This window comes from Ctenopharyngodon idella, chromosome 16, assembly GCF_019924925.1.
Source record: "Ctenopharyngodon idella isolate HZGC_01 chromosome 16, HZGC01, whole genome shotgun sequence".
Taxonomy (NCBI): domain Eukaryota; kingdom Metazoa; phylum Chordata; class Actinopteri; order Cypriniformes; family Xenocyprididae; genus Ctenopharyngodon; species Ctenopharyngodon idella.
In genome coordinates, this window is record NC_067235.1 from 31,133,084 (window position 1) to 31,149,673 (window position 16,590).

General features: G+C 35.4%; 1 protein-coding gene across 3 annotated transcripts in view; it reads left to right on the top strand.

Annotated features, from left to right (window-relative positions):
- cdk14 (cyclin-dependent kinase 14) overlaps positions 1 to 16,590 on the top strand; it is a 183,260-nt gene that overhangs the window by 87,937 nt on the left and 78,733 nt on the right. For all 3 annotated transcript variants that reach the window (XM_051865454.1, XM_051865455.1, XM_051865456.1), the window contains 2 exons: positions 6,538 to 6,661; positions 14,696 to 14,816. In XM_051865454.1, coding sequence (XP_051721414.1) covers positions 6,538 to 6,661; positions 14,696 to 14,816 — 245 coding nt within the window. The remainder of the gene's footprint in view (positions 1 to 6,537; positions 6,662 to 14,695; positions 14,817 to 16,590) is intronic.

Sequence of the window (16,590 nt, forward strand, 5' to 3'; positions counted from 1 at the left end):
GCATTTGTATGAATTTCCATTAATTTTACTTGCTGACATTCAAATTCAAATTAAAATCCTGTTGCTACCTCAATTCAGGACATTGAGGTGGAATTTAAAAGACTTTCTCAATTCAATTCTGACACAATCAATTCACCCAGTCGTGCGTTTGTGAACATTCTTCATCCTGATAGTTTATTTGCAGGAGCAGGATGAAGCCGGCTACATTTTCAAGAAGTTTTCATGCTTAATGGTACAATCACAGTTGTTTAGTCGATCAACCCACGAACCATCTGACGAAGCAAACAAAGCCTCACATTTAATGGCACAATTAGTGACATAAATTGTTGTGCAGTTGCACTAATGGTCCATCAGTCTGACGCCATATACTGATTTTAGCAGTGCTCTTCCTTCATAAATGTTCTGCCGGACGTCACATTCAGGAAGACGGGCCGATCGTGTTGCAATGCATCAGAAGTAATTTGATCTAAGTGAGGTTTGTTGCTAACCTGCTGTTGTTGGATTTCAGATGCTGGTGTCCAAATTTTATAACGTTTCTATAGTGTATATATATACATACATATACACATATATATATATGTATATGTGTGTATGAACAACGAAACGCATTACACAATACATAAAACAAGTGGCAGGTCTATTTGTTTGCATTTAAACTATTTTGACATACAGGATCAGATTTTTTTGTAATCAGCCACCCATCAGCCCTTTATTGCTTCTTTGCTTCTTATCAAACAGCCGTGAGATCTCTGAGCTTCACTCGTGAGACTCGTGTTCGACTGGAGACTGAGAGCAGGTGTGGAGCTGATGGTCCATTGATACGCCACATTAAAAACAAAAGTGCTCTCAATCTCTCTGCTCCTCTAAATGACGAGTCGCTTTGATTCTCCAGCAGATGTGAGAGACTTTCTGGTTCATTTAGCAGCCATCCTGCTTCTTCCAGCACAAACTTTAAGACAGTCTTTTGTGAAATCAAACACTGAATTTCTGCTTGACGCTGGATTTTATCCACTGTAGCCCTGTAAAATAGCAGATAATCAGTTATTATTGCAGAATAGGTATGTATGAGAATTAAACAGGTCATTTAGTCAATAGATTTTTTCTTTTCTTTTGTTTCATATCAGTCAGACACTTTAAGTTGAGCAGTTTAAAGGAGGAAAAGACTGTGTTGGCTGCTGTCAGGAAACGTCGAGTTTCTGAGATCAATTCACACACAATATTTGGCTGTATTTTGTCTCTAAGATAAATCCACAGGAAGAGGAATGATGTGACGTCTCTTTGAGAGCTCCCCTCGTTCTTTTGAATCTGGTTTCAAAGCAGGTAACAGAGCAGAAACCTGCAGGAGAGCTCAAATGTTCAGATATCTGATGAACCTGCTGTGATCCTTCTGATGAAACTATGAGTGCAGTCGTCAGTGTGTTGCTATGCTGTTGCTAAGGTGTTCTGTGGTTCATTTAGGTGGTGTTTTTATTTTATTTTACAGTACAATAGTATTTTATTATATTATTTTTTTTATTTTTTTTTTATAATTGATTAAAATGAAAACATTATTATTAATAAATATTTTTTTATTTTACAGTGCAAAAGTATTTTTTATTATAGTAATTTTATTTTTTATAATTTAATAAAATAAAAATATTTTAACAACTATTATTATTATTATTATTATTAATAAATATGTATTTTTTATTTTACAGTACAATAGTATTTTTATTATAGTAATTTAATTGTATTATTTAATAAAATATTTTAACGACAATATTATTATTAAATGTTTTATTTATATTTTACAGTACAGTAGTATTTTATTATTAATTTTAATTTAATTTTTAATATTATTATTATTATTATTATTAACTTTGTTTTTTATTTTACAGTACAATATTATTTTATTGTAATTTGTTTAATTTTTTTATCATTTATTAAAAATAAAAACATTTCAACAACATTCTTCTTCTTCTTCTTCTTCTTCTTCTTCTTCTTCTTCTTCTTCTTCTTCTTCTTATTATTATTATTATTATTATTAATAATGATAAATATTTTTTTATTTTACAGTGCAATATTTTTATTATAGTAATTTTAGTTGTTATAATTTAACAAAATGAAAATATTTTATCAACAACTATTATTATTATTATTATTATTATTATTATTACTAAATATTTACCTGTTTATTTTACAGCACAATAGTATTTTTATTATAGTAATTTAATTTTTATAATGTAATAAAATACTTTAACAACAATATTATTATTATCATTTTTAAAATATTTTATTTATATTTTACAGTAAAATGTTATTTTTTTATTAATTTGAATTATTTAAATGTAATAATTAATATGCTGAAACTATTATTATTAAATATGTGATGTTTTTTACAGTACAATCATATTTTTATTATAGTCATTTGTTTGTTTATAATTTAATTTTATATATAAAGTTAACATTATTATTGTTGTTGTTATTGTTGTGGAATTTTTTTCACCTGTTTTACCATCCAGCATGTGAAAGCTGTGCATCTGATCACTTAGTAAAGTATTTAGTACTAGTGATATGTAAGATAGTTGAGGATCATAATCAAACACTAATATGAGCTCATATGTTAATGTGGAATTATTGATGAAGTCTTAAGATGGATTATCAGTCAGATATGGAGATATGGCTGTACGTATGATAAATTACTCGTTCTCACAGCAATAATGTAATTACCGTTTTCCCAGAAATGAAATGTCTGTTGTAATGGTGGATGCCCTTGAATGGTTTGTAGTATTAATTCTCATCACATGGGTGTAGCTCCTGGCAATGTCTCCGCTTTCCAGTTAAATCAGATCCGGCCTTGAGATTGGATCTTTATTTCAAGGCTGTAATAAAGGAACAAGCTCTGTTTATAGCACTCCATTAATAGTCCTCAAACATTCAGGTTTTATTATGATTCTTGGCTGCAAACATTTTAATCTTCTGATACACGCAGAACTGAAGACTGAACCCTAAACGTACATGAAACTTTACCTTGTTCTTTCACTGTAGTGCAAGTGCTGCTCTTTCCTTCAGGTCTGTATCTGTTAGCGGAGGATTGTCGATATTCCAGGTGGAGCGGCAGGCGTGTATTGATCTTGCTTTCATCCTGCAGATTAGGCCCTCGGCGTTCCTGCTCTTCCCGGCTCAAAGCTGACCCTCCTTTTGTCCTGATATGTTTCTTCGTCTTCCTCCATGTGCCTTTATCTCTGTCCTGCGAGTTATTCCAGGTGTCTCTCTCGTCCTGTATATCTGACTGGAGGCTCTCTCTCTCTCTCTCTCTCTCTCTCTTTCATTGTTATTATTTTAAGGATGTGCGGTCAGTCAACTCTTAGCATCTCTGTCCTGTAGTCCAGTGCTGTGTACCGTATAGCTTAGTCATCGATCTATCTATCTATCGATCTATCTATCAGGGATGTGACGAGACAAGTAGCTCACGAGACGAGACACGAGATTGAGTTCACGAGAACGAGACGAGACTAGATTTTTACAGAGTATTTTTTAAAAATTCTCAATGGCGAAATACATGACTAGAAAAATAGTCTGCAGGTGCATTTGTAATGTTTTAACTCATCATCTTGTAATGAATGTCATTTCAGTTCTACTTTCTGAGTATGAATTATCATATGCAGTAAAACACAACAATACTGAAGCCAGAGATGTTCACGAGTCTCTTATCTGGAGTCCGAGTCAAGTCTGAAGTCTTTTGTCACGAGTCCGAGTCGAGTCTCGAGTCATTAAAAAAAAAAAAAAATTCTCATACTCAAATCCTATTTTTTATCCTAGTTGTATTATATAGACAAAAAAAAATTATTTTGTTTGAAATTAAGGTCCTATGATGTAAGGGATAATGTAAATCAAGCTTGTTACTTTATAATCCATTACAACGTACAAATCAATCGTCTTGGCAACACGAGTAGTCATTTTCAATACAGTCACTAGTTTGTTATACAGCTTCGTTGTTATTGACGACAGTCATTATCAGAAAATAACAAACCTCGGAATGTTTAAGAATGTCAATAGAAAACTGTACACATGCTGATTGCGATACGTTAAAATGTTAGCTTTAAGTAATAAATGGATTAACATCTCTTTATATCTCTCTCTTATGGACACAAAGAGAAAAGCTGCATATAATACAAAAAGATTGATAAAACGTAGTGCTAGGTTTAAAGGCAAATTTTTTTTTTTACATATTTTAACAGGCTGGCAATCCAAATGAGCCATGCAGCTACACCACAGTCTAATAGCTAGCTGTGTGGGTTAATGTGACTAACCTTTGTGGATGCGATGTCTCATAAAATTTGATGATTTTGTTCCAGTGTCTTTAATTTTCCACATTCTGTGCATCTAGCCGATCATGTTAATAAACCCAAACGAAAAAACATGGCACAGTGGCTTTCCGTCATGTTTCATGGGACTCTTATGACATTTCGGAGTTTACGCGCAATACACAGACATACGTAATCAAATTCTAGCCTATTACAAGAGTCCGAGCTACCACCACAACAGATAGGGAAATATCTGTGATGCAGATATTATAAAACCATTCAAATACAACAAAAAATCTTTATTTATTATATCAGTAGTTAAGGGTAAAAGACTTGAGTCGTTTTTAAAATATTCACAAGTCTTTTGTGTCGAGTCGAGTCAAGTCTGAAGTCATTTCAGGTCGAGTCCGAGTCAAGTCTGAAGTCTATTAAAATGCGACTCGAGTCCGAGTCACTAACTCAAGTGCCCATCTCTGACTGAAGCACTGTAAAAGGTTTTGCCACAAACTCAACTGACTGGCTTCAGTCCTGTATGATTTCTTACAGGTCTCTTAGAACTACATGATTTATGAGCTTCTACATCTTTTGACCTCCTAACTGAACTCCTTTCCACAAATTGATCATAGAAATGAAAACAGTATAAATAATTAATAACAGTTTTCTCTGAGTCTTATTAAGTGCAAACAGTAAGTGCTACCATAATCAGAGTACGCTTTCTATAATGAAAGTGCAAACAGAGACCAGATATTTGCATCAGGGAGCCGCTTTCAAAATGCGGGGTATTGAAATCGCATTTGAATGCTTTCGATTTGAATAGGAAGTGGTGGTGCTGAGCGCGTATTCTACAAGATAAGACATTTGTTGTACAATGAATCCTCTGCCATGGTCTTGTCAGACATCTTGTGATCAGTGAACTCTGATTCCTGCTGCACTATGTACGACTCTGCAGCTCGTGTTGGATGAGCTGGATGGGATTGAATTTACTGTTATCCAACTGAATTTAAATGGTTTTTATTTCTATAAAAAGCAGAATGACAGTGGAGGTGTAATGTAATTGTAGCGGTGGCGTATTCTATCCTAATTTCACCCTCACACTCCTTCATGGCAATATCACGCATTCTACAAGATAAGACATTTGTCGATGCTTAGGCTCTGTTGTGCAACGAATCCTCCGCCATGGTCTTGTCAGTCATCTCGTGATCAGTGAACTCTGATTCCTCAGACTCACAGTCCGTCATGGCAATATCGCGAGACAGCTTTTCACCTCGACAAGAAATCTCCTCACATTTTTGCACATTTCTCATGGCACGAGATCTCGTCACATCCTCAGTCAGTTCTGTCAGATAACTGATAACTGATTATATATAAAAATCTAGATAGAAAATGTTTATGCTTTTTTATGTAATGCTTTCCTGACTACAAGTTATTCCTCACTCGATCAATCTGTATGGAATATAATGTTAATGTGATTGTGGGATGTTTCTATTAAAGTGAGCAGTGAATCGCTCCCTCGACGGCCGTTTGACACGTTACTGGAGATGCTGAAGAATCACTGTATCGTTAAACATTTTCCCTGCAGGCTCTTAATGAGCAGGAGCATCTTCAGAAATGCGTTTCACTCCACATGAGTGAACACGAGCGTCTGAAAAATGCCTCGTTCTGACCCCGATGACTCCAGATGCCAGATAAACCGTTCTCTTATTGGGCTCCGCGCTTCCGTGCTTCGCCTAATTGGCTGAGACTTTGATAGTTTTGGTTGGCAGAGAGGCATTTGAATCTCTTCAAGGCAGAAAACAGGCCACTCTTGCTCTTTTCAGATTGATGTGAGGCTTACGAGTGAGTGAAGGCCGTGGTTGTGTTCGGCTCAGATGTGTTTTGTGCATCGATTGTTCCAACTGTCTATCAGGCACTTTCTTTTGTGGATTGATTTGAGAAGATCAGATCTGGTCTTCATCAATACTCCACATCAACCGTATGAAGGTTGATCTTCCAGCTGATCTTGTATTGATGCTGCTGAATGAAATGAGATGATATAAAAGCACAATATATATGAGGATTGCTTTATATGAGGAAGATGGGAATAAATAACATCCTTAGACGAAGAAGTGGTGTATCACATTTACTGGATTCTGTTTACTTGGATCCTGTTGATTTGGGTTTTAAATTATATATTGATTTACGGGTGTCAACGATGAAAATGTGTGTGTATGTGATTCGTGATGCTTACACATGAACTGATTTGTTTCCGCAGCTGTTCCTGTTCCAGTTATTGAGGGGTCTGTCTTACATCCATCAGCGCTACATCCTTCACCGGGACCTGAAACCACAAAACCTGCTCATCAGCGATACAGGCGAGCTCAAACTGGCCGACTTTGGTAAGAAATTCCCCACAGTACATCAGACTCATAAGGAGACGTCAGCACTCTAGTGACACTGGGTCTCATTCACTAATAATAATGTGGATTATGCGTAGGATAAATGTGTGTGTGTGTGTGTGTGTGTGTGTGTGTGTGTGTGTGTGTATATATATATATATATATGTATATATATATATATATATGTATATGTGTATATGTGTGTGTGTGTGTGTGTGTGTGACATTGTAATATCAATATTATAACGTTAACACATGCGATTAATCTGTTTGTTCACACATTAAAAACATTTAAGGCAATTAACGTAGCATCCGTTTTTTCCCCCGTTATCCTTTAGCTGGCATTACATATATGATAACGCTGTCAATCATTCAAGTGCTAATAAACCATTGAAAAAAAATAACTTAAATCTGTACTGTGTGACAGACACACACGACTCATGCGCACAGAAAGCTGTGTCAGCGCGCCGGCCGCATTGAGTGCTCTTTAGTGTGTGAAAGGACAAAAATACACAAAATTATGTCAAAATGCCCATTTTGTCGAGTATCCTCGTAAGCACAGTCTTAAACGAGTTAAATAAAGTCTTAAATGAACTTAAAAAATTGTGAGAAAATAGGATGCAGATGTGCGTCAAGTGCAGCAGGTCTTAAAGTGACAGCAGCCTAATAAATCTGATACAGTCTGTCATTAGTTAATCAAAGAACAAACTGAATAACTTTTGTAGCTTTAATAAAAATGAATAAAAATGTATATTTTAATCTAAATTATGCAGTGAAGACTCTGAAGTGTTTGATAACTTTATTCAGTTTCTGGATATTTCCTACCTGTGAGATCAAATATTTAAAATGTACCATCTTTATGTTGTTTCTACATTAATTTTGAGATTAAATGTAAAATTATTAGAATATAAAAATATATTAAAAACTTGAATGTTAGGTGCGATTAATCACAATATCATTACAGAAAAATGTGCGATTAATTAGTTAATTTTTTAATTGGTTGTGTATATATATAATTATATTTAATAAATATGACTATATATATTTATTTATTTGTGTATTGTACATTAAATATAAACGTTTCTTTCAGAGAAAACTAATTATATTTAATTTGATAAACAAATTACATAGATAATTATTAATATGTAAGTAAATAATTAACCCAATAATCATATTTTTTAGATTCTGTTTATCTGTTTATTAAAATTTTATTTAAATTTGTTTAATTTAAATTAAACAAATTAAGTATTAATATTTAATATATATATATATATATATATATATATATATATATATATGTATATATATATTGCTATTGCATTTCTGACTGAGATGTTTCAAGTGATTTGGTTGAAAATTGAAACATTTTATATCTCAGTATTTAGATTTTTTTTTTTTTATACGGATCTGTATATTTGTGTATTTGCACAGAAATAACTTAAAGTTATAATTTGGTTTTCAATCAGAGAAAATATCAGGTAGATTTAAATACAATGCAAGAAGAAAAATACAGCAAAAATCATTAAATGTTATTAAACATGTATTTTGTTATGATCTTCTGTTATTGAACATGTTGTTATGGTCTTTCTGCTCTTCCAGGAAGTTACGTTGTTTAAATAATAGGTGCATATCAATCTTTTCATTGCGGCTGTGTTAACAGTTTATGTTCAGGCTGCTGTTACAGTATCGAATGATTCACTACTAATGTACAACAACTGGTATTTTTGCTTTTGTCTTTAATTTAAAAATCAGTTTGGTACCATAGTACCAGTGCTCTTGATATTTCATGTGTGTGTGTGTGTGTGTGTGTGTGTCTAACCCCTCCTTGTCATGGCACCATATGTCCAGTCTCCTTTCATGATGGCATTATGGGTAAACAAACACAGACCACTGCATTGACTGCTTTGAGAGCAAACAGGCCTGTTGTCAGTCTGAAGCAGGAGATAAAGAGACAAAAGACACAAATGCTTCACCAGCAGCATAACATCCCGCAGAAGAGTGACTAGTGAGAAGAGATTGAGCTGGAACAGCAGTATGATGGAGACATGCTGACCTGTGACTGAAAGTTTAACTAGTTTCGGTTCTGTTCACCTTCAAAATACACCAAAAGAGTGTTGGTCAGGAGGTGAATAGCAAACATTTACAACAAAGCAAAATGTGAACGAATGAAAGAAAACAGGAGCGAGACAGACAGACAGCTTGACCAACAGATTGCTCCTCAGATACCTGGTGGGACGTTGTTTCTTCCACTCAATTAGGGCCGGAGTGATTCAAGCGAGAATCTCAGCCCTGCCAGGATCAGTGTATTTTTGGTGGCTCAGTGGCCTCAAACAGCTGCTGAAGAGACATTTGGACCGGCGGGCCGCAGCATATGGTCCCTTTCTCCGCCCGGGTGGTTCAGCACAAACGGCGACTCGTGGCCCTGCCGGCGTCCTCAGCGGGGTCATTAGAGGCCGATCTGTCACCGGTGGCCCCTCCTGTCCTCCACAAGTGTGCGGCAACATGAATCTAGTGTTCCTCCATTATAAGACTTCATCATCTGCAGGGAAAGACGACACTCGCTAGTCGAGACTAGATGAGATGTGTGCAGATTTAAGGGAAGACGCTGTTGTTTCTTCATGCACTGGTCAATTGTGGGCTATTTTACTTCCATAACGTGTCTAATTTTAGACTAGTGGAAAGAAAACATCCAAAACACACATTTAAGGATTTATTTTATTACACTTAAAAGCAGTGATTTACAGTCAGAAATCTTTACTTCAACAGCTTTACATACACCAAACTTTGGAGTTTTATTCCCATCCATATTCTGAAGGTTTGTTCATGCAACATTTGCCTGATTTATATCAGATTTTATTCCTAAAAACATGGTGAAAATGTATTATTTTCTGTCTGTTGACAGTATTTTCTGATTTATGAACTGATTAAAAGAGAGTAAAAACATTAAACTCTAATAAGTCAAACAAAATCAAACAAGAAATGTAATCCTGGCTTTATTTAATGTTCCGATTTCTGTTCTGGAAATGTGTGCAAATTAGTGCATATTTAATTAGATAATTCCCCATTTGCATCTTTAAACATAACATTTCACACACACACACACACACACACACATACATATATATATATATATATATATATATATATATATATATATATGTGTGTGTGTGTGAAATGTTATGTTTAAAGATGCAAATGGGGAATTATATATATATATATATATATATTTATATATATATATATGATTACAGAATATATATATATGAAGACTTCAGATGCAAAAGCCTCTAAGTGCCATCTGAAATTTTCTTCTAAAATGATAATATATATATATATAAAATTATAACTAATTTTAGATTAAAGAAAAAGTTATTACCAGTCTTAAAAGAAAAAAATTAACAGATGACTAACTATAATGTAATAATAGTCCAAGCACTTTAAGCAACAGCAATTTTATAACATTTATTTTTTGCTAAAATAGTTTTAAATACATTATATCTCAAGTTTATTGCAAAATATTCAGAGTAGTTTAAGTGTGTAGGGAGATGCAATGCATTATGGAAACAGGCGGACACTGCTGAGCACTTTTGCTGTGATTTCAGTTTCCAAATTTTGTACCATTTTTGGAAGCAATTAAACTTGAGTCTTCCACATGAGCACCACAGAGTTGACAAACAGTTTGCAGGACCGTGTTCAAACACCCTCCCGTGTGTGTTTGTGATGGACTGAACATCTGCTGACTGCAGTAGAGAGGAAGAGTTGCTTTCGAGTTCAGGAATCCATGCAGAACCCTGCAGGAATCCACTCGCTGTTCCCTCGTGTGTCGTTATATGAAGCCGCTGATGGGATGCGGTACGGGGAGCAGATGGGCTCCAGCGGCCCTGTGAGATGAATCAGATGCTGGACCAGCTCCTACAGAGACTGATGAAACAGAGCTCTTTAATAAAGACCTAGATCTGTTGTACCAATGGGTGTTTTAGGGTGTGATGACTTCCGATCACTGTAAGACGAGAACAAGACAAGAGGAGGATGTGAGGAGCTGAATTGTACTGCAGAAGTTTTATTGATGTTGAGCGAAAAACCGAGAACTACTTTGCAAAAGTAGGTTTTTAAAATATTCTCAAATATTTAATGAATCATTTGATTGACTGCAGTGGTTCTTGAGGCAAAGTTGTTAGGAATGAGGAGATCTAACATATGATATGAATATTGGGTATATGTGCGAAACATCACGTGATATATAAGTCATAAAATGCAATAGCACCCCCCAGTGGCCAATTTTTTTCTATTTTTGCACAGACCTCTAGGGCCATGATTCAAACAGGCCCAGCAAGTTTCGTTCCAATCGACCTCCGTTAACCTTGTCTGATAGGTGCTCAGATTTCATTGGCCGATGGTAGCAGTGTTTTTCGAGATACGCAAATGTCCTCATAGACAATCATTGAAACCTTGGACAAAGAAACTGCATGCCAGTTTTCAAGTCAATCGGACTGACTGTTGCGTAGATATAGCTGTTAAAAAATTTATAGCGCCACCTAGTGGTCAATCACTGTGTCCTTTTCACGTTACTACAGAATGTGCCATACATATGTGTACCGAGTTTGGTGAAATTATCTCATTCCGTTCAAGCGTAATAGCCATTTTAGTAAAAGTGGCCACGCCTACTTACAATGTTTTGGCGTCCCGTCGCAGACATAAATCGAAATTTCGACTTTTCGATAATTATTGACAGTCAGCCTCCAGAGAATCTTTCTGCACTGGTTTGGTTCCGATTGGGTGAAAAACCTAGGACTAGTTTGCAGGACTATTTAAAAAAAAAAAATAAATAAATAAAAATACCTGAAAATTTCGCCAAATCCATGACATGCGTTTAGTTCGCCTTGGAATTCCAACGATATAAGATACTTGAGCTGCGACTAACTGTTTAGGAGTTAGGAGCGATTATGTACTTTTGATCACTGTAGCGCCACCATCAGGCCAATTGGGGCAAGCCTTGCTGACGTTGTAGACGGGGTGGGTACTACCATCCCTCAAAGTCTCAAGTCTCTACGACTTACGGGTTGGTCTGCCCGATCACTTTTAGGCCAGAATGCTGATCTTTGAAAATCCTAACAATAACAATAGAGTTTCAGCGCTACGCGTTTGAACCCCTAAAAAGGTCATTCTGAATTTTACCTCAAAATTGACTTTTACCTGACTTTTTTCTCTTAATTGCAAGTTTATATATTGCCATTTTGACTTTTTTCCTTAGTATTCTGTTTACATCTCACAATTTTCAGAGTCAGAAATCTCTACTTCAGCAGCTTTACATACACCAAACTTTTGTTTTATTCGCAATTTTCACTTTTTTCTCACAATTCTGAGTTTACATCTCACAGTTCTGATTTCTGATAGTATATATCTTGCAATTCAGACTTTTTTTGTCATAATTGCACGTTTATATCTTGCCATTTTGACTTATTTTCTCAGAATTATGATTGATTTACATTTTGCAATTTTGACTTTTTTTCATGCAATTCTGAGTTTATTTAGAAAAAAATCTGAATTGTGAGATCGCAATTAACTTTTTTATTTTTTTTATTCCATGGTGGAAACAAGCTTCCATAAGGAGTCGTTCAGTTCTTGAGAACATGAGCAGCATGTGAGCATTAGTTTGATCTCAAATGTTCTTTCTTGTGATGAATGAATGTAAAGCGTATGTTAGTCCTCCTGATGGTATACACTGCTTAAGACGTGCCTTATGGGAATTGTGAATCCTCCAAGAACATAGCAGATCTTTTGCAGTTTTCTTGCTGAACTCCATCATTTAATCCTTTGATTTCAGAGGGTTTTTACTCTCTATTTGAGTGTCATTATTCTCACCCCTCAGGGATTAACACAGCACGCTTTGTGGCTCCTGACAGTATTAAGAGGTGCAGTGAAGCCCTGATGTAAGGTACAGGGCCAGATATGTGCACACTTAAACACACAATCACATCTCCAGGTTATTGTGATAAAGCAGGTATTGACATGCATCCATTCTGACGGCTCACTCGCTTCATTAACATCTTAATAAAGGAGTTAATAAATTTTGCATATGAAAAAGGTGACGCTAATGGCCAGCGTCTGTCATCAGCACTGGATTCGATCACACCGCACATAAATTACCTGCCAAACAATCTGTAATTGCAACCCAGAAATGTGTGAAAATGACGACACTTTAATGAAACTCCTCCCGATCACCTCCGCCACAGCAGACATGTGACGCTGGAGGTATTGAATATACCTTTATTACATTTTTCATATTTTGATCATAGTCTGCATTGATGGATGTGATGAGACGGGGCGTTTAATCAAACGGCGTGTTTAGATTCACTGACCCACTTTTGTGTGTGGTGTGTTTGTTATAGTGGATTAAATCCCTGTTCATTTAGATATTGTACATATTTCATACAGGTGATTGTGTATGGCTGACTTTTAAAGGCAAAGTCTAAATTAAAATAGAAGCTTATTTGTATATTATTTGTATATAATGTATAAAATGGTGTTTATTTTACTCTTTATCCCACTCTGATACCAGTAGTGCAGATATTTATTTAATCAAGATATGGATTTTATTTCAATAAATCGTGCAACCTAAGTTCCAGTTTTAAATATATAGTTGTATAATAATTTTTATACAACAATAATTTTATACAACTATCATAATTTTTATGATATTATACTTTTATATTTTTATATATGTTAATATATGATAGTATATTTTTTTAGAATATTATTACATAAAAATAAACAACTATCATATTTTAACATATATATATATATGTTAAAATATCATGATAGTTGTTTATTTTTATATTATATATGATTTTATATAAGTTAAAATATGATAGTTGTGTATTACTATGATATTAAATTTGTATATTTTTATATGTTAATATATTGTAAAAGTTGTGTATTTTTTAAAATATTTTATTTGTATATTTTTTTATATGTTATATATTATGGTAGTTGTATATTTTTATTATATTGTGTTTGTGTGTATATGTGTGTGTGTGTGTGTGTATATATATATGTATATATATATATATATATATTTAATCACAGCCTGCATGATTTGACAATCACACTAAGCCATATCTCGATTTTATTTCGAAATCTTGTGCAGCCCTAATTCTTCCTAATTTTCTTCCTAACTCCCTAATTCCTCCTAATTTTTCCATCCCTTTGTTCTTTCCTATCTTTTCCGGTTGTCACCTCATCTCTTTCTGTCCTTCCTCACTCCGTCATGTCATGGGACAGTGAGTGATGTATAATTTACTCCGCTTGACCCTCGACCCCCTCCGGAGACCCGCAGAGTTCCTGAGCGGCGGGCGGCCGGTCGAGCGCTTTGAACAGGCAGACGCGGAGGCCTTCATTACGTGACGCTCCCTCGATCTCCTTTAGTCGGCGTTCATAGTTAATGTCAACTCGACCGCTGCGTTGCCATGACGACCGCCTCAGGACCAGGAAAGGACGTCCTCCCTCCTCCTCGATTGCCTTCATCATCTCTGACCTCGCTGACCTCTCATCCGCTCCTCCTCATTTTCTCACTCTCCCATCAATTAGGCGCACAGATGCGGGTTGCGCTGCCACCCGGGTGACTATTACTCACCAGTTTAGTGTAATGATGATTAGAGGCTCCGTCGATGTGTTAACCTAAATGATGGCCTCTCGCTTTCTCTGACGCAGCCCTTTGTTTAGCTGCAGGATTATTGACTGCAAATTATACTGGCGTGAAGCCTTTGCTGTTATTTCCATCCTGCTTTAAACGCCCTCTCGCCGAGCAGCTCTTCAAATACAGGAAGTCAAGTGTGTTTAAGTGAAACGGGTTAATTAAGCACGCCTCGGCACCTGGGGAGGACGGCTCGGTTTATCACGTCTCCTGTGAACTGTAAGAGTGCGTTACAGAGCAGAGAGCACTCTCTACTTCACAGTGATGCATTGCTTTTAACCAAAGCGATGTTTTTAAACTTCTTTCCCTTAAGTAATGATAATGTGTGTGTGTTTTCTGCAGGTCTGGCACGTGCGAAGTCGGTCCCCAGCCACACGTACTCTAATGAGGTGGTGACTCTCTGGTATCGTCCTCCAGACGTGCTGCTCGGCTCCACTGACTACTCCACCTGTCTGGACATGTGGTGAGAGTTGACCTTCTCTGCTCCTCTGTAACGTGTCATTACAGCACGCAGTCTGCATCAGTACACACCGATCACATTCACAGCTACATCCTGTGCTCCCATATTCTTCTAATTCTTGTAATTATTTGTGAAATTTACTAGTAATCTTTGAGTGAAAATTGTTTCAAAGTAAATCCTACATCAGTTTTTTTTTTCTAGTTTGGAATTTAAAAAAATCTCCCCGCTTGAGTTTTCATAGGCCACATTCCCGCTGTTTTTGATCAACTCAATATGACTAAAAAATAATAATAAAAGACCCTTTTCACATTTCCGGGTTTCTCATAAGCGGAAGTCATCATAGCGGTGAATGAGAGAATACATAAAATATATTTTTTTGTGTCCCCATTTTCTCAAAGGGCAAAAGAAAAACTCAACAACATTGTTTTCACAACTTTTAAAAAGAGGAGAAAATAGAGAGAGATTGATAACAGGAATCAGAAGAGAGAAAGATGTCAACTTTACCGTCACTCTCACAGCCACTGTATTAGAAACACCCTCACAGATGTGTTAACTAGTTTTTTAGGTAAAATAATACTAAGTATAGTGTTATAAATGTACATAAATTTTTTTAAAAATGAAAATATAAAAAAACTTTGCAAGGTTTACGATGCTGATAACCGTTAAAATGTGTCATCACGGTCGGTGAAAAGGGTCTATTATGTTTTTAGTGTGATGATTATTATTAAATAAAAATATTAAACAATATAAGAAATATAATAATAATATTGTGTGTAATAATTTAGTGTAAAATTATATTACTAATATTTCTTCATTTTCAAACAGTAACCCCTTCGAGATTATATTTTATTATTTTATATTTCTTATTATTTTATATTTATTTAATTAAGTCCCAGTCTGCATGTTTAGACAAAGGCACAGAGCCATATTACAATATTGATTTTTATTTCAAAATATCATGCAGCCCTTATTCTATTTTTCCTTTTCTTTATTCTTTCCTTTCTTTTTTGGTTGTTGTCTCATCTCTTTTTTTTCTTTTTTTAATATTTTTATGATGTTATTATATTTCTATATTTTTATACATGGTAAAATATCATGATAGTTCTATACTTTTATATTATGTATTTTATACTTTTATGTTAATATATTGTGATTGTTTTAGTTATTGTATTTGTATACACTCACCGGCCACTTCAAGACCTTGCTAGTACTGGTTTGGACCCCTTTTACCTTCAGAACTGCCTAATTTCTTCATGGCATAGATTCAACAAGGCACTGGAAACATTCCTCAGAGATTTTGGCAGTCCATGATGCGAATCTCCCGTTCCACCACATCCCAAAGCTGCTCTGTTGGATTGAGATCTGGTGACTGTGGAGGTATAGTGAACTCATTGTCATGTTCAAGAAACTGGTTTGATTTGAGCTTTGTGACATGGCGCGTTATCCTGCTGGAAGTAGCCATCAGAAGATGGACACACTGTGTCATAAAGAGATGGACAATACTTAGGTAAGCTGTGGTGTTTAAACGATGCTCAGTTGGTTCTAAGGGGCCCAAAGTGTGCCGAGAAAATATCCTTCACACCATTACACTTGATACAGGGCAGGACGGATCCATGCTTTCATGTTGTTTACGCCAAATTCTGACCCTACCATCTGAATGTTGCAGCAGAAATTCGAGACTCATCAGACCAGGCAACGTTTTTCCAATCTTCTGTTGTCCAGTTTTGGTGAGCCCGTGTGAATTGTAGCCTCAGTTTCCTGTTGTTAGCTGACAGGA